Source organism: Gorilla gorilla, chromosome 6, assembly GCF_029281585.2.
Source record: "Gorilla gorilla gorilla isolate KB3781 chromosome 6, NHGRI_mGorGor1-v2.1_pri, whole genome shotgun sequence".
Taxonomy (NCBI): Eukaryota; Metazoa; Chordata; class Mammalia; order Primates; family Hominidae; genus Gorilla; species Gorilla gorilla.
The window spans coordinates 100,932,190-100,956,635 of NC_073230.2; the positions used below are offsets into that span (position 1 = coordinate 100,932,190).

A 24,446-nucleotide genomic window follows, 5' to 3' on the forward strand; every position below is an offset into this window, starting at 1 on the left:
TACAAATTTTTCCTTCTATGCCAGTGTAGGGTTTTCACTTACCCCTCCCAGATCCTTAATGTCCTTTTGAAGTTTTTCAGATATGGTGACAGAAGGTAAGTCAAGGTAAAATACTTTTCCCCAAAGTGGCTTACATTTGGATTTTTCTGGCCTGTTATCAGTTTTCAGAGATTTCAAAGATGGTCTGTTTTTTTCATTTTTGACTTGGATTCCACCTATTAAAGATGTTTAGAATCAGATGTTTTACACAGACACTTTTACTATTTTTAAAATATTTCATTATACAATATTACAGAATAAAAATCCTTACAACCCTACCAGTTTAAGTTATTAGCATTGAAATGTATTTCTTTGTAGTACTACTTAGGATAGAGGCAAAATGCCCTATATACTTTCACAGACCGCATATTGTAAAATAATAGTTGACTCAGCAAGAAATATTCGTGTGTTTATTCCTGAGGCACGGAACTATATAAAACTCTTTTGAAAGATTTTCTTCTTTTAGGATGTAAACTCCATGGGGGTATTTAATACTCAACTATTTATTGAGCATCTGCCATTCTGCTGAACATTCAAAACTGGTGTTTAAACTTCATTTAGCGATGAAAGAATCCTCTGTTACGCAGAATACCTAGTCCTCAAGGGTTTCAGACTGCTCAAGTTTTAGTTTCATATAAAGTTTGTCTGCATATTAACAACTAAACGGTCCATTTCACATACAATTTGTCTACGTATTAAGAACTTAACGGTCCATTACGAAGAACTAAACCTTTCATTATTTTCATTAAAAACAGATCTGAGATCCAAGCAACTGCTTTAAAAATTAATTTTTCAAACGCAATCTGTTCTTAAATTGGTAGTTACTACACACACAAACACCGGTACAAAAAACTTAGGTGCTGGAATGTTTCACCAAATAAAGTGACTGAAAATGGAAATTTGCTTTTGTTTCCCTGTTTGTAATGTTGAAACCAGCAATGGGGTGTTTGAAATACAATGCTTTCCCCCAACTTATGAGGAAAGGAAAATAAACTTTCAAGGGTAAGACCAAAAATCCACCCACAATCACTCAATCTAATCCTGAAGCGAAAAGCCACGAGCGCGTCTGACTTTAAATTGAGGATGCAGTCCGTCGCCTCCAAGGGCCCGGGCGGAGGCTTAGCATATGCGAGAGCCCGGGAGCAGACAGCGCCGCAGTCCCGGCGAGGTCCCGGATCTGCACATTGTTTGCTAGTTTTCAACCGAAGGCACGACCGGGAATGAATCTGGGACCGCCGCTGTAAACGGCAGAGCGCTCGAGGGGCCGGGTCAGGATCCGTTCCTTCTTAGGCAAAACACTGAACGGGGCTCCTTCCTTCAGACCCTAGAGGCCGGTCAGAAGAAAAGAAGCTGAGGACCCGGCGGGAGAAGTCTGAAGAATCAATGGTGGAACCACGAGGGCAGGAAAGGATTAAAGGGACTGCAGGCGGAGGAGGGGCTTCTTACCCTGGAAATGTCCTTTACTGTGGATCCTCATGGCTCCGGAGTTCATGGCAGTCGCCCGGCACCTACATGCTGGGTCCGGAGAAAGTGTCGCAGCGGGCAGCCGCGAAAGCACGGCTTCCCCAGGCCTGTTGACAGGACGGCCGCCTCTCTCCTTCCGCCAGCTACGGCCTCTACGCAGTAGAGGTACCGCGTCTGCAGGTCGGGTTTCCGGGGCCGGATCCGGCTCCAAGGCGCGGAGGAGGAAGGCGCAAAGCACAAACGAGTGGGCTGCGGCGGTTGAAGATTTGAAAACGCGTCACGCGGCCGCGGCGCCGATACGCGCGCCCCGCCCCGTCTCACGCCACGCGCCGTGCCCCGCCTCGCGCTCGCCCCTCGTGCCCGCCTTCTCGCGCTGCGCGCCCCGCCCCCTCACGCCGCCGTCTTTCTCGCGCCTCGCTCTGTCCCCGCAGGTTGTGTCTCCGCCTCTGCCCCGCCTCCATTCTGATGCTCTCTCAGTCTCAGACCCGGGCTCTCGGTCCGCCGCTTCAGGTCTTGGCGCAGCCTCAGAGAGTTGGCGCGGCTCTGTGTTGACCAAACCTAGTGGATGCAGTTAGCGCCGGAGCCCGGCCCCGCCAGTCACCAGGGTTATTCCCGCCTTCTAGGTTTGCCAGGACTGCCGGCCCTGCAGCTGCCTTCTCCCCCAGGTATGCTAATTTTCCACTGGTCGGACGTCTGGGAAGCTGAAGGCGAGGGGCTTTGGCTGAGTCCGGACTCAGCTCTGGCCGGGGCCGGGGCCGGAACCGGAACCGGAGCCGGAGCCGGGGCCGGGGCCGGACAGCGGCGGCAGCCGCAGCCCCTGCTCAGCGCGCCCTGGGTCGCACAGCAAGCGGGGTTTTCCCGCGGTCACTGCCGACCCCACCGGCTGAGGACAGCTGCAGAGGGACTTGCGGGAGTGAGAGCGGCCCCGGGGGGCGTCTGAGGGAGGGTCTGGCCAGGCGGCCCCCGGCCTTGACGGCAGCGCCACCGCAGAACGCCTCCAGGTCACTTTGTGTCCTTGGGTAGTTGGCTATTTGCGCTGTCCTGTTGACTTTTATTGTATTCAGACCTGTTTTCTTTTAGTTGAGTGTAAGTTTATTTCAACAGTGAAGGAGTGGAAAGTAACATCTCATTTTTTTTTCCTGTAAAACAGAGATTAAAGATCAAATTAAAATGCTTGTGAATATATTTTAATTTTATAAGTTGGAACATGCCTCTCCAAAAAAAAAAAAAAATCTGTTTCTTCAGGAGGAAGAGGATATTTTGAACTATTTTGCATTCCTCTACTCCAGGCCATAATAGGCATTCCTGTAATGGTTGATTTTTTTACCTGGTAGCTCAAGGAAGTCAGAGAGTGTCAGCGTTACGGTTTTGCAGGTAGCTACCTTAAAGAATAGACAAGGGTGGGTTGTGACGAGATTAGCTGGAGAACGCAGAGAACAGGTTTGCTAAGGGAAATGAGAGTTTGGTTTTAGACAGGTTTATGTTGAAGGGCCTGGGGCGACAGTCATGGAACTATGCTTATTAGACAATTAAAGATGTTTATGACTCGAGAGAAATGTCTAGCAGAAGTGGACATGGGAAGAGGAAATAGAGATTGATTTGATATCTGTCCAATAAAATATTTCTGCATCAAGGTCTATTGATGTCAATCATGGGGCAATTCATTAGAGGTTAACAGATCTTGAGTGGTGGAAGGAAGTGTAGTTTGAACAAACATATTCAATATTGTAATTTCTATGGGAAAAAACTTATTTTCAAAATATAAGCTACAGAGAGCACAAAATGTTTATATTTACAGAAAGATTTAAAAAGTTGGGAAGCACTAATATAGAATGTAGTTAAAGCTTTGGGAGGAAATGAAATTGCCAAGGAGAGCATGTGAAATAAGAGAATTGATTATAAGCGTCGTTGATGAAATAGTGAAAGAGATGGAGAAAATGCCACAGAACTGGGAAGAGACTGCAAACATTGGAATCATATGGGCTTCACTAACTACTTGGCCTCTGGGTAATTTTGAGCCCCAATTTTAATCTATTAAAAGGGGGTAGTACTTCTCAGTGATGTTGTGAGGATTAAATGAACATTTTTGAATGCTTAGTACAGTGCCTGGCACAGAGTAGAGCTCCTTAAGAGCTCCGTAATTACTATCATTCTAGTGAACACTGCACCAGTTCCTTCATCCCCAGGACAGATAAGGTTAAGACTTGAAAAATAAGCATTTGATTTTGGCGTTTCAGGTATCCTAGGTTTCCTTAAGGGTAATTTGAGTAGGTGGCAGAGATAAGTACAGTACTAGATAAAAATTATAATCTTGAAGTTCAGACAGGTTGAGTGTACTCTTTCAAAAAAATTTGTTATTGTAGGAAAGTATAATGAAGGGAAGACTGGATCTTTGGAAGGTTTAAAGGATGTGGGAAAGATTTAAGCATGCTTCTATTGAGGAACTTTTTTTTAAAAAAGGAAGTCCCATTTTATGGTCTTGTGAAAGATGAATTGTGTGTCTTATTTGCCGTGAAGAGGAAGGACAGTAACATAGTTGCACCCTATGCTGTTAGACTCACCCTCGACTGCACTGAAGATGGTAATTCCAAGCAATAAATAAGCAGGAAGTCCGCTTTATGCAATAGTTAGTAATTTTCTGATCTATTATCCGAGGTTAGTTTTTAAAATATTACTGGAACCTAAATCTGTTAGTAGCCACAGAAAGGACATGGCTGTAGTCAGTAAGGACAGAAACCTCCTTTTTATTGTCCAGTAATCAGGTCTGTTGGTAAGAGGGTAGGGTTTGTCTTAAAGTAGATCTTGAAAATATGCTTGAAAACATTTCTTCAGAGGAAGGGTAGACATTTAAGAAGAAGTGAATGGGGGCAGGGTTATTTATGGTGAGAAACTTTGTTCAAGAGTTATATTAGGCAAAATTGGAGAACATTGAGCAGAATCATGATCTAATTAAATGAATATGTGGCTGTGAATCAAGAGAAATGAATTTTATTCATTGCTGGCCCTGTCCCTAACTAGTTTTGTGACCATGGGCAAATGTTAACCTTTCTGGCTGGGCACGGTGGCTCAAGCCTGTAATCCCAGCACTTTGGGAGGCCGAGGTGGCGGATCACGAGGTCAGAAGTTGGAGACCAGCCGGGTCAACATGGTGAAACTCTGGCTGTACTAACAATACAAAAATTAGCTGGGCATGGTGGTCCCCGCCTGTAACCCCAGCTACTGGGGTTACTGTAACCCCCAGGAGGCTGAGGCAGGAGAATCACTTAAACCCGGAAGGCGGAGGTTGCAGTGAGCGGAAATTGCGCCACTGCACTCCAGCGTGGGCGACAGAGCGAGACTCCCTCTCAAAAAAAAAAAAAAAAAAAAGTTAACCTTTCTATGCTAGAATTTACTTATCTATAAATGAAGATAATATTGTTCAGTCCACTCCACAACTTTTTGTGATTATCGGAGACCTAATCTGATCTTTCAGATTACCTCACACATACCCAAATATAAATTTTTTGTTCTAGAATCTAGACAAATTAATTTTGTAATACTTATCACTTTTTTTTTCTTTCTTTTGCCTAAGCCTCTTCACCTGGCTCAGCAATTATTTTTTCCTGTCCATAGCAAACCTAGCTTAGATTCAACCTTTATCTTCTGCTCATTTGGGTATAATCACTCCTGTTTGATTCATTTGCCAACTATTGATATGTTGTCTTCTGAAATGTGTTCTGATCTATTTTTATTATTTAATTTTCACATTTCATAGTCTCACTATCCTGGTGAACTGGAGGGCTTAAGGTTATATGTAAGGTTAAATTCTTAGTTTTGCAGGCTAAGTACATGAAAGGATAGGATTGGTTAGTGGCTGTGGAACTGTAGTTAATGTCTCAGGTGACTGTGGGCTGGGAAACCAGGGTAAATTCAGCATTATCAGGCCCTTGAACACATCCTAAGTGTGTTCACTTTAAATTACAGGCGCCTGCCACCATGCCCAGCTAATTTTTGTATTTTTAGTAGAGACAGGGTTTCACTGTGTTGGCCAGGCTGGTCTTGAACTCCTGACCTCAGATGATCCGCCCGCCTCGACCTCCCAAAGTGCTAGGATTACAAGCGTGAGCCACTGCACCCAGCCTGCATTTAATTTCTTTATCTTGCTTTATTGTACTGGCTAAATTCTTCAGTACTTTGTTGAATAGAAATGATGAGAGTAGTAAATGGTTCTTATCAAACCGAGGAATTTCCCTTTCATTGAAAAGGATTGAAAGGCTTGCTCAAGCCTTTCAGTCATGGTGGGTGTGGGATGTTGTCAAAGGTTTTCTTCTTCCTCTATCATCTGACTGGACGTTTATTTATTTTTTATTCTTTTGCCTCAAGGGACCAGCTTTTATTGTTTTTTTGTATTGTTTTTCAGCTTTCAATTTTATTGATTTTTATTTTCATTTCTTTCTTCTTCTTTTGGTTCTAATTTGCTCTTTTTTTTAGCTTAGATCGTTAATTTTAGGCCTTCTCTAATACAAGCATGTAATGCTATAAATTTCATTGTAAATGCTGCTTTAGCTGCATCTCAAAACTTTAGGTAGTTCTTGCCATTTTCTACTTCCATGTAAGTTTTGGAAAAGAGTTTGTCAAACCCACAAAAGTAAGAAGATTATGTAAGAAGATTAAGAGGTTATGATTCCTGTGAATCTATAGATAAATTTGGAAGAATTTATATCTTTATAGCATTTATTCTTCCAGTCTATGAAATGGTAATATTTCTTGATTTATTAAGATCTTTAATAAATTAGTGAAAGGTACACAACTACAGAACCGATGGATGTTAAAATGACAACAAAGTAATACTATGAACAACCTTATGCTGATAAATTCAACAACTTAAATGAAATGGACAAATTACTTGAAATACACTGTCAAAGCTTATAGGAGAAGAAATAACCTAAATATTCTTATATCTACTAAAGAAAACTCCAGGTCTGGATAGCTTCACTGGTGAATTCTCTCACATGTGCATTTTAAGAAAGGCAAAGATGATACAAAAAATTATGGATCAGCATCCCTAATAAACATAGATGGTTAAATTCTTAGCAAAAATTTAACAAATGAAAACCAATTCTATATACAAAGGATAAAACATCATGAGTAAATGGAGGTTTATTCCAGGAATCAAGCAGTGTAAATCACCATGTAACCAGACCAAAAAGGAAAAACCATATGTATCATCTCAATAGATACTATCTGTTTCTGTATAACAAATTATTCCAAAACGTAGTTATCTTAAAATAACTAATCTTTATTATCTCACAGTTTTTGTGTGTCAGGAATCTGGATGCAGCTTAGTTAAGTAAGCTCAGGATCTCTCAGGACAGTGCAGTGAAGGTGTTGGCTGAGGTTGCATTTATCTCAAGGCTCAACCAGGGAGGGATCTAATTTAAAGCTCACTAGGGGTTGTTGGCAAGATTCACTTTCCTTTGGCTTGTTGGTCTGAAGGGCCTCAGTTCAATGCTATTATCTGGAGGCTGTTTTTGTTGCCCGAATGGGCCTCCACATAGGGCAGTTCACAGCATGGCAGCCTGTATCATTGAATCACGGTATTTCCCTGACGCCTTCATGCATGGGAACTGGAGTGCATGAGCACTGGCAGGGGCAAACTCTACTCACTCGCTGTTCCACCCCTCACATGATGGGGAGTGCGGGTGAGTGGATGCAGAAGCTGGGGCGAGTGCTTTTGGACACCAGCAAGAGCAAACTCTGTACCGGCCCTGTGGCAGCATCTAGGAGAGGGGTGCCTGTGACCCCTGAAGCCCCAGAGGAAATGATACAGTGCCCTTTCAGTTTTGCCATCCATGGACAGCTTAAGGGTTAGCAGCTTATGAGGGTCAGTGTGATGGCCTTTTACACATTCATGTGTGGCACCTGAGTTCTTGTCGGGCATCCAGGAGGAATGAGGTCACACGAACAACTTCAATATGGTAAATGCAGGGAGTTTTATTGCTGATGAAAGTGGCTCTCAGCAAGAAGGGGAGCTGAAAAGGGGTTGGAGCAGGAAGCTAATCTTACCCTAAGGTCCGGCCGTCCCCAGCCAGACCCATCTCCAAAGTTACACCATCAAGCCATCACTCTGAAGTAAGCTGCTTCTCTCAGACATTCAGCTGCTGCTTCTCTTCCCTGTGCTGGCTGAGCCTGTGGTTTTTATGGGCACAGGATGAGGGTGGGGCAGGCCATAGGTAGTTTTGGAAAAGGCAACATACAAGTGGGAAAACAGGGATCTAAGTTCTCACTTTGGGCTGCAGTTCCAGGCTTGAGGGTGGGGTCCTCACTGGGGATCCGCCCTCTCATGCCCAGAATTTATCTGCCTCTTGTCCCTATCATCATCAGATAAAGCTAGTGAAGAAAGCAGAGTCTGCTTTAGTGGACATCACAGTCTTTTATAAGTTAATCTTGAAAGTGACGTTTTATCATTTTTGTCCTTTGCTTCAGAAGGCCAACAACAGAAAAAATAGGCAAATTGAGCTTTGTTTAGACTTAAAACTTTTGTATGTTGAAGAACACTATGAAGAAAGTGAAAAGACAGCCCACAAAATAAGCTATTTTGCATCTAATATATCTGGTAAGGATCTAGTATCCAAAAAATATGAAGAATTATTATAACTCAATAAGAAGATGACCCAATTTAAAAATGACCAAAGGATCTAAATAGCTATTTCTCCAAAGAAGATATATTTCTCCAAAGAAGATATAATTGTTATGCATAACATAACAATTCCTTAGAAAAATGCAAAGTAATACCACAATGAGATTTCACGATTCATATATTGAAAGGAATAAAATGTTAAAACTGACCATACCAAGTGTTGTTAAGGATGTGAAGCAACTGGAACTTGCATATAGTGCTGGTGGGTGTGTAAAATGGTTCAACTGCTTCGGAAAACATTTTCTGAATTTCTTTAAACATTAAACATACATTTACCATTTGATCCAGCTATTCTGCTTGTGTATTTACTCAAGATTTAAACAGATAATCATAGTTGCTTTATTTGTAATAGGCCCCAACTTGAAACAACCCAGATTTTCATCAACAGATAAATGGATAAATTGTAGTATATTTATGAAACGGAATAGTATTCAGAAGTGGAAAGGAACCAAGTATCAATGCATGTAATAAAATGAATGAATTTCAGAATAATTAGTGAGTAAAAGAAACCAGAAAAAAAGGGGGTACGAACTGGAATAGAATTAAGGGAAGAGGTTTTTTTTTGGATTTTTTTTTTTTTTTTTTTTTGGAACAGGATCTCACTTTGTCACTTTGACACCCAGGCTGGCATGCAGTAGCATGATATAGGCTCACTGCAGCCTTGACCTCCTGGGCTCAAGTGATCCTCCCATCTCAGCACCCCCATGTAGCTGGGACTAGAGGTGCACACCACTACACCTAGCTCATTTTTTGTATTTTTTTTCTAGAGATGGAGTTTCACTACATTGCCCAGGTTGGTCTGAAACTCCTGAGGTCAAGCAGTTTGCCTCACTCGGCCCCCCAAAGTGCTAGGAATACAGGCATGAGCCACCACACCCAGCCAGAGGGGAGAGTTTTCAATTCCAAAATGGTGGTGTAGAAGCAAGTTGGCTTCATTCTCTTTAACGGAAAACTGAAAACAAATATACAGTGCCAAGATTACCACCAGCAATATCCCAGAACTCAAATAGGATGAGGCAGCTTTCAGAGCCACAGATAAATGAAAAAAACTCTAAGCAGATGGTCTGATATTGTGAAATATATATTTGGCTTTCATTTCCATTTCCTGATGTACAGCTCCTAAAATCCTTAGAATCTCCAAAGTCCTATTTTTTTTATGCTAATACTGACTGATAGCTTTAGGGTAGGATTGGTCACCAGAAAAATGAAGGCATGATTAGAAGTTTGGGACTTACAGCTGTACCCTGAAACCTTCGGGGAGAGGAGAGGAGCTGAAGGTCAAGTTGATCACTAATGACCAGTGGTTTAATTAAGTAGGCCTACATCATGAAGCCTTCATAAAAACCCGAGAGGACAGGGTTCAGAGAGCTTCTGGATAGCTGAATATGTTGAGGTTCCTGCAGGGTGGCATGCCCAGGAAGGGAATGGAAACACCACCTCCTTCCCCTATACCTTGCCCTGTACATTTCTTCACCCGTTTCCTTTGCGATATCATTTATAAGGAACCAGAAAAGCTGTTTTGCTGAGTTCTGTGAGCCACTGTAGCAAATTGTTCAAACCCAAAGAGGGAGTTGTGGGAACCCCAACTCGAATCTGATTAGTAAGAAGTTCTGGAGGCATGGACTTCTGACTGAAGGTGGGGAGGAATCTTGGAGACAGCCCTCAACCTGTGGGGTCAGATTCTTATTTCCAGGTAGGTAGTGTCAGAATTAAATTGAAGGATATCAAGGTGGCAGGGTCCACTGCATATAGGTAGGGGGAACTCCTCACCCCCAAACATTTGGTCAGATAATTTGTTGATTCTTCTGGTGTGAGAGCAGAGGAAAAACACGGTTTGAGAGTATCACAGATACTTTTCCTCCGAGTCTTCTGGCACCAAGTGCGCAGAATAGTTCCCTTTAATTCATGGTTTCTGTACTGGAAGTTGTGAGATTGAGGTGGACAGCCAGCTTCCCTATCATCTCGGGTTCCCTTTAAGGAGAATTCTTCCTCCCTCGACTCATTGGAAGCATTGGCAGTGCCTGAAGGTAGAAATATTGCTCAGGGCAGGCAGAGTAAAAGGTGGGGAGGTGGTACCACCATCCCTGACCTTGCAAACTCTGCTCTATAACTCAACCAAAGGAGATGCCAAATCATAGTGGCTGTTCAGCAACACCACAATGTAAGAGGTATGTTCCACAGGTCCCCTAGGTAGAAATGCCTAACCATCCTTCTCACACTGCTGTGATACATTCTTTGTGATTTCCCCTGTTCAGGACAGGCAGCATTTAGATTGCTTACTAAAGCTGAGGCAATCCTGTGCTTAAGGTGCCACCTAGTACCAAAAAAGAGGCAGTGACCTAGTGGGAAACAATATTCAACAGATAAATTACAAAGAGTGTCTAAGCAAACATGCCCAGTCAACACCAAAACAATCCAGACCAAAAAGACTGGAATAAATGAATTATTCATTGCAAAGATATGGACATAAATCTATAGGAAATAACAAATAGGGAACAGTGACTTCCCCAAAAAGACACAGCAAAACTCCAGTGACTGATCCTAAAGAGACACGGTACATGAGCTCTCCGACCAAGGATTTAAAATAGCAGTTTTAAGTAAACTTAGTGATCTCCAAGATAAAACAAAAAAAATTCCAGAAATTTATCAAATAAATTAAACAGATTGAAATTGTTTTTAAAAATGAAATCTGGAACTCAGCAATACATTTGTCAACTAAAAATTTGATTAGATACTGTGAACAGCAGAATGGATCAAGCAGAGAAAACAGTCAGTGAGCTAAAGTACAGGCTATTTGAAAACACACAGAGGAGAATAAAAAGAATGAAAAGGAATGAAGATTACCTACAAGATACAGAAAATTACTTCAAAAGACCAAATCTTAAGAATTATTGGTGTTCAAGAGGGAGTTGAGGTAGAAAACTTATTCAAAGAAATAATAACAGAAAACTTTCCCAAACTTGAGAAAGATATAACTATCCAGTTATAGGAAGGTCTGAGAACAACAAACAGATTTGATCCAAATAAGATTTCCCTAAGGCATATGCTGGGAAAACCAGCCCCACACCACCCAGTGGGTACCCCGAGTCTAGCGGAGACAAAGGAGTTAGAAAAAGACAGAATAAGCGCTTAAAAGGCACGTCCAGGGGACCAGAGCGCTGGAGGCTTGCTCACGGCCCAGAGCTCTTGGGCTCCACCCAATTTATTGGTTTACAAGCTCTTTGTTCTTAGGGCAGATGGGAGGGATAGGAAGGGATGAGGAAAAGGATTAGTCAGTGAAGGAACTCGTGAGTAGCAGTGGTGGTTTCTGTGAATTTCCTTGAGCAAAGGCATGTGTCTAAACTATTTAAGATCTTTAACTTATCGGGATTGAAACAGGTGGGAGTGGGTTTCAGGAGGAGCCAAGATGTTTGATTATATTCCACTGCTTCAAGGAGTGTTATCTCCCTGAGCAACCTGTGGAATGCCGCTGAGCGGTTATGCTCTCAGGGCATAAAGACATGAAGGCAATAAGGAGACATTTCTCCTCAGAGGACGCCCATGGCTTCCCATGAATGTCTCATGCAGGGGAAACCAACTCAACTGGCACCCCAGAAACTGTCTTTCCCACAGCATATAATAATCAAACTCTAAAAGGGCAAGGATAAAGAAAGGATTCTAAAAGCAGCAGAAGAAAAGAATCAAATAACGTGTAAACAAACTCCAATTCATCTGGCAACAGACTTCTCAACAGAAGCCATACAGGCCAGGAAGGAGTTAGATGACATTTTTAAAGGGCTGAATGAAAAAAAAAATCTGCCATCCAAGAATACTGTATCCAGCAAATATACCCTTGAAATGTGAAGGCCAGATAAAGTCTTTCCTAGACAAAAGCTAGGAGGATTCACCACTACCATACCCATTTTACAAGAAACGCTAACGGGAATTCTTCAACCTGGAGGAAAAAAACGTGCGAAAAGAAAACATTTGAAGGTGCAAAACTGGCCAGTTAAAGTAAGTACACAGACCATTAATATTCATTCATTTTTTTTTTTTCCTAGAGAGGGTTTTGCTCTATCGCCTCGGCTGGAGTACAGTGGCATGATCTCAGCTCACTGAAACCTCTGCTTTGTGGGCTCAAGCGATCCTCCCACCTCTGCTTCCCAAGTAGCTGGAATTACAGGTGTGTGCCACCACACCTGGCTAATTTCTGTATTTTTTTGTAGAGATGGGGTTTCACCATGTTGCCCATGCTGGTCTTCAACTCCTGGGCTCAAGCGATCCACCTGCCTTGGCATTCCAAACTGCTGGGATTACAGGCATGGACCACTGTGCACAGTCCCCAAGAATATTCTTTTTTTTTACCCCCCGAGACGGAGTCTCACTGTGTCACCCAAACTGGAGTGCAATGGTGTGATCTTGGGTCACTGCAACCTCTGCCTCCTGGGTTCAAGCAATTCTCCTGCCTCAGCCTCCTGAGTAGCTGGAACTACAGGCATGCACCACTGCACCTGGCTAATTTTTATTTTTATTAACGGAGTTGGGGTTTCGCCCTCTTGGCCAGGCAGATCTCAAACTTGTGGCCTTAAGTGATCCGCCTGCCTTGGTCTCCCAAAGTGCTGGGATTACAGGCCTCAGCCACTGCACCTGGCCTCCCAAGAATATTCTAATGCTGTAATTGTGGTGTGCAATTCACTCATAACTCTAGTATGAAGCATAAGAGAAAAATCTATTAAAAACTGTAATAGCTACTGCAGCCTGTTGAGAGATAAGGAATATAAAAATAGGTAAGACAAAGTCGAAATGTGTGGAGGATGTAATTAAAGTGTAGAGCTTTTTTTTTAGTTTTCTCTTGGTTTCTGTTCTTTGTTATCTAAAATAAGTTTTCATCTTTTAAAAATAATTTGTTGTATTTACAAGATGATTTTTAAAATTCATGCTAACCACAATGGAAAAACTTATTGTAGATACACTAAAAATAACAAGCAATGCGTTAGACCAGTAGTGGTGGCTCGTGCCTGTAGTCCTAGGTCTTCAAGAGGCTAAGGCAATAGGATTGCCGGAGCCCAGCAGCTTGAGGTTGCAATTAGCTATGATCCTGCCATTGCACTCCAGTTTGGGCACCAGAGCAGGACCTTGTCTCAAAAAAAAAAAAAAGAAAAGAAAAGAAAAGAACAAAATCAACAAATCAAAACATGCTAACAAAGAAAATCACTTAGCCACAAAGGAAAACAGTAAGAATGGAAGAAAAGAGGAGACAAGTTAGAAAACAGCCATTAAAGAAACAACAAAAGGGCAGTGGTAAGTTATTATTAGTACTAACACAGAATAAAAATAGATTCAGTTCTCAGCTTAAAGACACAGAATGGCTAAATGGATTAAGAAAACCGAGACCCAACCATATGCTGTCCACAAGAAACCTACTCAATCTATAAAGACACAATTTGAAAATGAAGGGATGGGGAAAGGTATTTCATTTATGCGAGTGGAAACCAAAAAGGATCTGGACTAGCTATGCATATGTAAAATAGGCTACTAGTCAAAGACTGTAAAAAGAGACAAAGTCACTATAAAATGATAAAGGGGTCAATTCAGCAAGATGATATGACAATTATAAATATTTAACCAATGCGGGAACACCCCGATATATAAAGCAAACATTAATAGATCTAAAGGGAACAGTTTGGTAAAATAAATAAGACCACGTTTTTTTGATAGATCAGCATGGTGGATATAGTTTACACTAATCCGTTGAGTATTTCAAAATAGCTAGTAGAGAATAATTCACATGTTTCTAACATAAATAAATATTTAAGGTGCTGGATATCCCAAGTACACTGATTTGACTTTATAAATTATATGATTGTATTAAATTATCACATCCACCCTGAATATAGTGCACCTAATACATATCAATTAAATTTTTAAAATAGTCCTAAAGGGAGAGAGACTGCAATTCAGTATTAGTGGGGAGCTTCAGTAACACACTCTCAGTAATGGACAGATCATTCAGACATAATACCAACAAGGAAACACTGGAGTTAAACTACACAGCCCTAACTGACATTTACAGAACATTTGTAAAATGAGAATGAAATTCTGTCACTTGTGACAACATGGATGAACCTAGAAGTCCTAGAAGTCCTTACGTTAATTGAAATAAGCCAGACAGAGAAAGACAAACATCACATGTTCTCAGTCATATGTGGAGCTAAAAAAGTGGATCTCATGAAGATAGTAGATTGGTAATTACCAGAGGCCAGGAAGGTTTTGGGGAAGGAAACTGGGAAGAGAGGTTGATGAATGAGTACAACTTTCAGTTAGAAGAAATAAGACCTAGTGTTTGATCGTTGAGTAAGCATACTTAATAATCTGTTGTACATTTCAAAATAACTGGAAGATAATAATTCGAATGTTCCTAACATAAATAAAAGATAAATGGTTAAAATGATGTATATCCCAATTACCCTGATTTGATCTTGACACACTATATTAATGTATCAGATTATCACATGTACCCCCAAAACATGTACATCTAGTATGTATCAATAAAAATAAATAAATGTCTTAGTCCGTTCTCACACTGCTAATAAAGACATACCTGAGACTGGGTTATTTATAAAGGAAAATTGTTCAGTTGACTCACAGTTCGTTGTGGCTGGGGAGGCCTCAGGAAACTGGCAATCACAGTGGAAGAGGAAGCACACATGTCCTTCACATGGTGGCAGCAAGGAGAAGTGCCAAGCAAAAGGGGGACAAGCCCCTTATAAAACCATCAGATCTTGTGAGAACTCACTATCACAAGAACATCATGTGGGTAACCATCCCCATGATTAAATTACCTCTCACTGGGTCCCTCTCATGACACATGGGGATTATGGGAACTACAATTTAAGATGCAATTTGGGTGGGGAGACAACCAAACCATATCATGCATTCCTAAGTATTTTTTTAAAAAATGGAATAAAGGATTTCTCAAACCAGTAAGGAAAGTATACATGCCTTAACATCAAAGTAGGTAAAAGATGTAAATGGACATACTACAGAAGAGGCAATATATACTACTGATAAAAATATGCAGAGATGTTAAGCATCTTTATTGGCCAGGGGAAGGTGATACAGTTTGGCTGTATCCCCACCAAGATCTCATCTTGAATTGTAGCTTCCACAGTCCCCACATATTGTGGGAGAGACCTGGTGGGAGGTAATTGAATCACGAGGGTGAGTCTTTCCCATCCTATTCTTGTGATAGTGAATACCTCTCACGAAATCTGATAGTTCTATTAAGGGGAGTTTCCCTGCACAAATTCTCTCCTCTGCTGCCGTGTGAAACTTGCCTTTTACCTTCTGCCATGATTGTGAGGCCTCCCCAGGCATGTGGAACTGTGAGTTCATTAAAACTCTTTTATTTGTTAATTGCCCAGTCTTGGGTATGTCTTTATCAGTAGCGTGAAAACAGACTAATACAGAAGGTAAATCAAGATTATAATAAGATTGCATTTAACACATATTTGTTTTGAAAAAATTGAAAATTCTGATGATACTGAGGAGATAGTGTTCTGTCTTCTGGCTTAAATGTAAGTTACTTTAATCCTTTTATTAAAGATTCTTCATTAATCTGGTTAAGTGAATTTTGTTATTAAGTAACTTTTGTTTCTCAAGAAGGGTTCATGGGTTTTTCATGTTGGAGAATGCTTCCCATTTACATTTGAAGACCACCTTGGCTAGTTAGAGTAAATTATTAATGGTTACTTCAGTAGCATACAGAAGCAGAAAAGGTATAGAAAAGAGGAATTTTGCAGGGAGTTGAGGGAGGAAAGCTGTTCTTGCAGAAGAACGTTTCTTCATGAGATGTTCTACTATTACAGGAAAGCCAAGAGATACTTTGTTAGAGTGAGTTCTCCCAGTAGAATGTGTCCTCCCTAAAAAGGGACAGTGTCTGCACACAGGAGAATAGAAAGCGGGACAGAAAAAAGATAAGTAGGTTGGTAAAACTGTAGGGAGTTTAAAGCAGTGTTGAATACATTATGAGTTCTAGGCAGTTCACTGATAATCACTTCTCAAATTTTCTACCTGTACTCCCAAGTCTCTGGGAGTAGAGTTTTGCCTTTTTTCATTATTTTTGTAATAAATTGAAAAGGAGACTTATTTTTCATTTCTCATTATAATTAGATAACATGATTTTAGGAGATAATTGATATAACTTATTTTTCTAAAATAGTATATATGTTATGAAACAATTTCATTAACTATTCTAAAAAGTTATATCTAAATTTCTGACTTGTTTCCTTACATTCTGATGGCTAGAAATATAATAAAGTTTTCTGGATTTAATTTCATGTGCGCATATTCAACTTGTCAACCTTGCTGGCATCAATGTCGACAATAAAGTATTGTGGGCTGTTTTACCATTCTGGAGGAGAAGTATACCTATATTCTAGCATACATATATTATTTTTCCACTTAAAGGAGCTCATTTAAATGAATGTTACAAATATGTTCCCTAGACTTGAAGATTCTACATAAGTTTCAGGAACTAAAATATTTTTATTGTACATATTTTCACATATACAGAAAAATACAGAACAATGAAATATTTATGGTATATGTTTACATAGGTTTACCAAATCATAACATTTTAGTATATTTATGTTTTCAAAGTATTGTAAACTACAGTTATTAGAACATTATGGTCCTTAATAATTTAGAATGAATCTCTTAAAAGATACTTTCTGTATACAAAATGAACAAGATTTCTGAAATATTATCTAATACCAAATTAGTATTATCTAATACCAGACCATGGTCACATATCACTAGTTACCCTCAAACTGGAAAAATTTGTTTGTTTGAACCAGGGTTCTTTTGGTGGTTGACTCTTAAGATTCCTTTAATCTAGAACAGTTTACTCTCCCTTGCCACGTTTTTTTCCCACGTTTGACTCAAAGAAATCAAGACAATAGTCTTGTAGGCTAAAAGAGTACAACTTCTACTGTTATGTGGCATCCATTACCTTGTTACACTAGTTGCTGAATTTCCTGTGACTTGGAAGTTAGACCTAAAGCTTGTTGTTTCAGATTCAGATTAAAGATTGTTTCGATTCAGATTAAAGGTTCACCCTCTTACACTCCCCTCCCAAAAAAAAAAAAAAAAAAACCGTCGTAGATGATGCTGGCCCTTTAATTTTGTGTTACAAAATCTGGTTGTTCTACTGTAAATGATGCTAAGATTAATCACTGTGTTTGGGCTCTAGAGTCGTTTGCTTATTTGTTTTTAAAGCAGAGTATATTAACTAGAATAACATGAGGTTTTTGTGAAAATGCTTCTATAACTAATGCTTGCATTTATGGAGTGCTCTTTATATTCTTCAAAGCAATTAGTAGAAAGCATTTAATGAGTATTTGTTGATTTTTGTATTAAAGTTTTTATGTACTCCTTTCTTTTAGATTTATTATCCTTTTCCTGTGTGGAAAGATAAGACAATTACTTTCTTTTTAATTACAGGTTTTTGGCTACTGATGTTACAAACAATAAAATATTGGAGCATAGAGTTGAAGAACAGACTCAAACCAGGTAGGTAGATAATAAAAGTCTAAAGAAACAATAAGATTACTATTTATTTTTATAAAGGACATTATTGATATTATTGACAGAATTGGAATATGAACTGTAGAGTACGGTTCAAAATTAAGTTTCCTGAATTTGATAATTGTATTGTGATTATATAAGATAATATTCTGACGTATTTATGGTGAAGGGACATGATGTATGCAGCCTACTTTTGAATGGTTCAGAAAAAAATTATATGTAATTTGACAGAGAATTTGATAAGTCATGGATAAGTAGGAACTCTCATATTGCCAGTAGAAGTATAGATTGATCCAAGCTTTCTGGAAAGCATCATGGCAATTTGTATGAAGTTTTTTTTGTTGTTGTTGTTTTGTTTTTGACATGTAGTCTTCTCTGTCACCTAGGCTGGAGTGCAGTAATGCGATCTTGGCTCATTGCAACTTCTGCCTCCTGGGTTAAAGGGATTCTCATGCCTCAGTCCCCCACGAAACTGGGACTACAGGTTTGCGCCACCATGCCCTGCTAATTTTTTGTATTTTTAGTAGAGACTGGATTTCACCATGTTGGCCAGGCTGGTCTCAAACTCCTGACCTCAGGTAATCCACCTGCCTTGGCCTCCCAAAGTGCTAGGATTACAGGTGTGAGCCACCACACCTGGCCCTGTATCAAGTTTTAAAATAGCTTATCCCATCAATCTTACTATCTTTCCTACAGTAATTGTAGGAAGGTTACAAAAATATATATATGTATGTATAAGAATATTATAGCAGAATATTTTATAGTTTGGAAATTGGCAACAACCTGATATCTAACAATCTGAAACTGATTAAATAAATATAATTAACTACTGTGCAAGCAATAAAAATGTAAATCTGTTTTTTTTGACACAATGTCTATAATGTGTTTTTAAGTGTTAAAGCAGGCTACTAAACAAGCAAAATACTATTGACCTGTTTTTCAGAAAAGCTGTATGTACACGGACACATAAGTGTACATGTGTTTGATTAATATACAATATTTGGTTAGATGTAATGTGTGTGTATAGACATATACATATGTATGTGTGTATGTTCATAGACATTTGGAAAGATGACACTCCTGTTGCTGGTGATTATTATTATTATTATTATTATTTTTTTTTTTTTATGAGACAGAGTCTCGCTCTGTTGCCCAGGCTGGAGTGCAGTGGTGCGATCTCGGCTCACTGCAAGCTCCGCCTCCTGGGTTCACGCCATTCTCCTGCCTCAGCCTCCTGAGTAGCTGGGACTACAGACACCTGGCTAATTTTTTGTATTTTTAGTTGAGACAGGATTTCACCATGTTAGCCAGGTTGGTCTCGATCTCCCGACCTCATGATGCGCCCGCCTCGGCCTCCAAAAGTGCTGGGGTTACAGGTGTGAGCCACCGCGCCTGGCCGGTGATTATTTTTGAATAGTAAGTTCATAAGTTATTTTTATACTGTTCTGTATTATCTGACTTTTTAAAACTTTTTTATGTTTTTATGCTGCTTTTCTCATCAAATTTTTGTAAGATAAAACTTATTAAGGTTATGTGTTTTTATTTTACATCTGTACAACAACTACTGGTATACAATAAAGGGCTGTATTTGCTGATACCTCTGTACTCTATTGGGGAGGTTTGCTTAGTAGTGTTTATGAGGCTGAGTTCACAGACTCAGACTTATTGGTCACCTGCTTTCATTCTGTCAGTATCTGTTTGGTTAATTCTCTCTTAGTTGTCTTAACGTGATGCTGCTCACCCAGCTTAGCTGAAGGATGTTATCATTTTGAAAGATCAGAGGATGTGCTGTAATTTTATGTTTTCTTTTTAACAGGTTTTTATTTAATTAGTTAAAAATATGGATGCTGAGACAAGGGGACAAGAGATTATCAAAGTGACACCTCTTCAACAAATGCTTGCCTCATGTACTGGAGCTATACTGACATCAGTAATAGGTAAAATTATATTACTGATGTAGATTATGTAACTTTGAATGAATCAGTGCTTCCATTTGAGTTTTAGTATCAGTATTTCAACGTAGGTTCTTTCTATTTTCCGTAAGTGTTGGCTGGCTGAGAAATAAAGAGTACAAAGAGAGGAATTTTACAGCTGGGCCTCCGGGGGTGACATCACATATTGGTAGGACTGTGATTGCCCACCTGAGCTGCAAAACCAGCAAGTTTTATTAAGGATTTCAAAAGGGGAGGGGGTGCAAGAACAGGGAGTAAGGTCACAAGATCACATGCTTCAAAGGGTAAAAAGGAGAACAAAGATCACATGCTTCTGAGAAAACAGGACAAGGGCAAAATCACAGACTCCTGATAAGGGTCCAGCAAAGATCACAAGGCAAAGGGCAAAAGCAGAATTACTGATAAGGGTCTGTGTTCAGCGGTGCACATTTTGTCTTGATAAACATCTTAAACAACAGAAAAGAGGGTTTGAGAGCAGAGATCCAGTCTGACCTCAAATTTACCAGGGTGGAGTTGCCCAATCCTAGTAAGCCTGAGGGTACTGCAGGAGACCAGGGCGTATTTCAGTCTTTATCTCAACGGCATAAGACAGACACTCCCAGAGCGGCCATGTATAGACCTCCCACCAGGAATGCATTCCTTCCCCAGGGTATGAATTATTAATATTCCTTGCTAGGAAAATAATTTAGCAATATCTTCCCTACTTGCATGTCCGTTTATAGGCTATCTGCAAGAAGAAAAATATGGCTCTATTTTGCCCGACCCTGCAGGCAGTCAGACGTTATGGTTGTCTTCCCTTGTTCCCTAAAATCGCTGTTATTCTGTTATTTTTCAAGGTGCACTTATTTCATATTGTTCAAACATACATGTTTTACAATCAATTTGTACAGTTATCACAATTATCATAGTGGCCCTGACGTGATGTACATCCTTAGCTTACAAAAATAACAGGATTAAGAGATTAAAGTAAGACAGGGGTAAGAAATTATGAAAGTATTATTTGGGAACTGGTAAATGTCCATGAAATCTTCAGAATTTATGTTCCTCTGCCGTGGCTCCACCTGGTCCCTCCATTCAGGATCCCTGACTTCCTGCAACACATACTATCATTTATGATCCATGAATGTTTCATCATATTATTATATGAAAACAACCCTGGACAGAGATTCAAGAGACTTGAGTCCTTGCTTTGCCATTCTCACGGCAAATACACTTGGGAACAGCATCTAACTTTTATTTGAACTTCATTATTTCATCTGTAAATTAGGGGCTTATAACTGGGATTTCTTTTGGGTCCCTATCAACATTAAACTTTTCTGATTCCCCATGTCTATAATAGAAAGCAAGAAGATGGAATAAAATATTAGCATAATGAATAATACAGAATATTCACAATTTATGTTCGTAACAATTACAAATAATCTTTACTTTGCATTAACGGAATTTCTTAAATTTCTCTGGTTCACAGTTTTCTGTTTCTTACAGTCAGCTTCTTGTAGATGTAGCCAAATGACACAGTTAGGTGATAGTTTAGCATTTTAATGATTTTTAAGTTGGCTAGTTTATGTAAATAACAAATGATTAGAACAAATAAATTAATTGCTTATGATGTATTTTCAGGTCAGAATTTGAGTTATAAAGGTCATAGAGATCATCTAATATAATTATCATCATTCTCAAGATGAGGAAAAGTTTTCTTAGAACCATTATTTGGCATTTGTTTCTACTTGGATAAAATATAGCATGCATATTAAAACTATTTTCCTTTGCTGTGCTATGCCCAAATGGAATAACATAACTTAGTGCTAAAGATGTTTTATGGCTAGTTTACTCAAATTTTTATTATCTGTACCTCTTATTTGATACAGGTAAATTTAACAGATTAGGAAGACTAATATCATTTGGCTATTGATTACTTATAGAAAGTTATTCTCAAAGTCTTTTGGAACTTTTACTTCTTATATTAGAAATCATATTTTCTTATAAATACTAACTTTAATGCTAATGTAATGATAGTTGTAGGAATATTACGAATAACAGTTTAGTACTCATGAGAGAAGTAATTCGTCTGTCTTTCACTGATTAACAAAATTTAAGGGCAAAAAAATTAGAATGTTACATTCAAGACTACTTTAAGATAAATAAGCTTACCAATTATATAGCCATGAGGAAAAGTATGAATCAATGTATTTTGTGTTCTGTGTAAAACATCTATCCAATTTACAGATACCACTCGCTAATTGAAACTTAACATATCTTCATAGTGACACCCCTGGATGTTGTTAAAATTAGACTCCAAGCCCAAAACAACCCACTCCCCAAAGGTATGTGTACTAATTGCCCTAAAAATGTTATGTTTGATTTTTAAATGTTCCTGTGTTTTTTTTTTTGCATAACATTCATTTGCTAATTTATTAAAATTGATGCCTCTTTATCCTCATGAAAAACTTTTTTTTTCACCATTTAGTTGTACGTGATGAGGTGTCGGTAAAAAGCAAATAAATACATGATATTTATATGGACCTACTAATTAAAGCAAAGGATGGTTATGTATTTGTATTTGTGCCTCAGCGGTAAGAACAGAATTATATTTGTGAGGGACCTTAGAATCCAGCTTACTCCTGTGTCCAAAAGTTGTGCCCTTGTTAGAGCATTCATGACCATCATACAACTATTGCTTGAATATAGTGATTGGAAATTTATTACTTTATCAGACAGCTTGGTTAATTTCTGGATAGTAGTTTATGTAGAATTTGAGACAAATAATGATGTATTTTTATAAGATAGGCAAAATTCGCAATTCCTTAGATTTTATAGGTTTATAAAGATAATGGCATTGCAACCATATTTTGAGTGGCAGAAAACACGTGTTTGGACTGTGAGAAAATTGGCTCAGATATAAAGCCACTGTGTTGAATTCAGAGCGGTGAGATGGAATGAACAGCCCTCGTATTTTAGATGAATGAAAGGATAGATTGATCGTAGGAAGACGCTGAAAAGGTAATTTCCTATACATTAAAGAAAGCCATAAAAGCAGAAGGAAACACTCAGACTTAAGTATTACAAAATTCACAGCTTTCTGTTTTTACATACTGTTGGGCAGAGAAGACAATTTTGGCAACAGTTAGTCCAGTAAGTGGGAAGAAGTTGGTATTAGAGAAAGTTGTACTACATTAGGTGGAATGTGACAAATGGTTAGACTGAGCAGTACAGTACAGATACAGAAAAAGAGACAAAGCGTAGCATTATGTACATTGAGAACGACATTTAAAAAAAAAATTCTAGTTTTGTCTGAATTTCCCTTGCATACCACAGATTTTTCTTCTGGTCAAATAGAGAAGATATGCGTCCATGTTCTCTTCTCTAAATGGGTTTTAGTCTTTTATCTTCCTTCTTCATTCCCTCAGATAACTTAAAAGAAGTTATTTTTGTGTCCTTTTTTTTTTTGAGACTGGGTCTTACTCTGTCACCCAGGCTGGAGTGTAGTAGTGTGATCATAGCTCACTGCAGCCTTGACCTCCTGGGCTCAGGTGATCTTCCCACTTCAGCCTCCTGAGTAGCTGGGACTACAGGCATGTGCCATCACACCCAGCTGATTTTTAAAATTTTTTTGTAGAGATGGAGGCTCACTGTGTAGCCCAGGCTGAAATCAAACTCCTGGCCTCAAGTGGTCCCCTGGCCTTGGCCTCCCAAAGTGCTGGGATTACAGGCATGAGCCACTATGCCCAGCCATTTTCTTATTGCAGTTCTTAAAACATAAATCCACTAATTTACAGTTACTTTTTTTTTTTTTTTTTTTGGAGACAGTCTTGCTCTGTTGCCCAGGCTGGAGTGCAGTGGCGCAATCTTGGCTCACTGCAAGCTCCGCCTCTCGGGTTCACGCCATTCTCCTGCCTCAGCTTCCCGAGTAGCTGGGACTACAGGCGCCCGCCACCACGCCCGGCTAATTTTTTGTATTTTTAGTAGAAACGGGGTTTCACTGTGTTAGCCAGGATGGTCTCGATCTCCTGACCTCATGATCCGCCCGCCTCGGCCTCCCAAAGTGCTGGGATTACACCGGCCTAATATACAGTTACTTTTAACAACTCTGAGTTTAGAATGCATTGCAGTAGCATTAAGCAAATCAAATTAATTTTGTCTGTTTCATCCCAAAAAGTAGAGATGTTTATTTATCTTTTTCAAGATTGTTTCTCTTTTCGTAATTTTCTAGTTTCCTCATTGTGATGTCAATTTGTTCATCTGTAAAAATAATAACAGTTATGTGAGGTAATTGTTGGCTGTTGGAATCTTCTTTGTTAGGAAAATGTTTTGTATATAGTAATGGACTCATGGATCATCTATGTGTCTGTGAAGAGGGAGGCAACAAACTATGGTATAAGAAGCCAGGAAATTTCCAGGGAACATTGGTAAGGTGATTATATTCCTTAGAATCACAGTATATTTTCTATTTAGTCTTATATGTGAAAGATTTGCTAATTGCAAGAGGGTTAAGAATCATGTTAAACTGAGAACAGGGAACTACTTCTTTGCTTTTAACCCTTTGTTAACCTTTTCATAGGTTCATGGTTTTGTATAAAAAAGGGGGAGGTAACTTTTTAAAAAACTAAACGTTTTTATTTTGAGATAATATAAAATGAAAAAAATATATACAGACAGATTTCATGTACCCTTTTCTCAGTTTCCCCCAGTGGTACCATCTTACAAAACTAATAGTGTCACCACTAGGATTTTGACATTGATTGATA

General features: G+C 39.2%; 2 protein-coding genes across 9 annotated transcripts in view; one reads left to right on the forward strand and one right to left on the reverse strand.

The window, feature by feature from the left end:
• Window positions 1–1,764, reverse strand: part of DBF4 (DBF4-CDC7 kinase regulatory subunit) — a 31,798-nt gene extending 30,034 nt beyond the window's left edge. The window contains exons 1-2 of one of the 3 annotated variants that reach the window (XM_031013220.3): window positions 1,486–1,764; window positions 43–215 (exon numbers count right to left, since the gene is read on the reverse strand). In XM_031013220.3, the coding sequence (XP_030869080.1) occupies window positions 43–215; window positions 1,486–1,531 (219 nt within the window). In that variant the 5' untranslated portion in view covers window positions 1,532–1,764. Of the gene's footprint in view, window positions 1–42; window positions 216–1,485 lie in introns of those variants that run through there. The other 2 variants (XM_031013221.3, XM_063708645.1) reach the window with 2 other exon arrangements.
• Window positions 1–24,446, forward strand: part of SLC25A40 (solute carrier family 25 member 40) — a 99,652-nt gene that overhangs the window by 55,581 nt on the left and 19,625 nt on the right. For 2 of the 6 annotated variants that reach the window (XM_055346851.2, XM_063708647.1), the window contains 4 exons: window positions 17,666–17,734; window positions 19,566–19,686; window positions 21,966–22,025; window positions 24,001–24,107. In XM_055346851.2, coding sequence (XP_055202826.1) covers window positions 19,590–19,686; window positions 21,966–22,025; window positions 24,001–24,107 — 264 coding nt within the window. In that variant the 5' untranslated portion in view covers window positions 17,666–17,734; window positions 19,566–19,589. Of the gene's footprint in view, window positions 1–1,825; window positions 2,169–12,222; window positions 12,345–17,665; window positions 17,735–19,565; window positions 19,687–21,927; window positions 22,026–24,000; window positions 24,108–24,446 lie in introns of those variants that run through there. The other 4 variants (XM_055346850.2, XM_004045693.3, XM_055346853.2 and 1 more) reach the window with 4 other exon arrangements.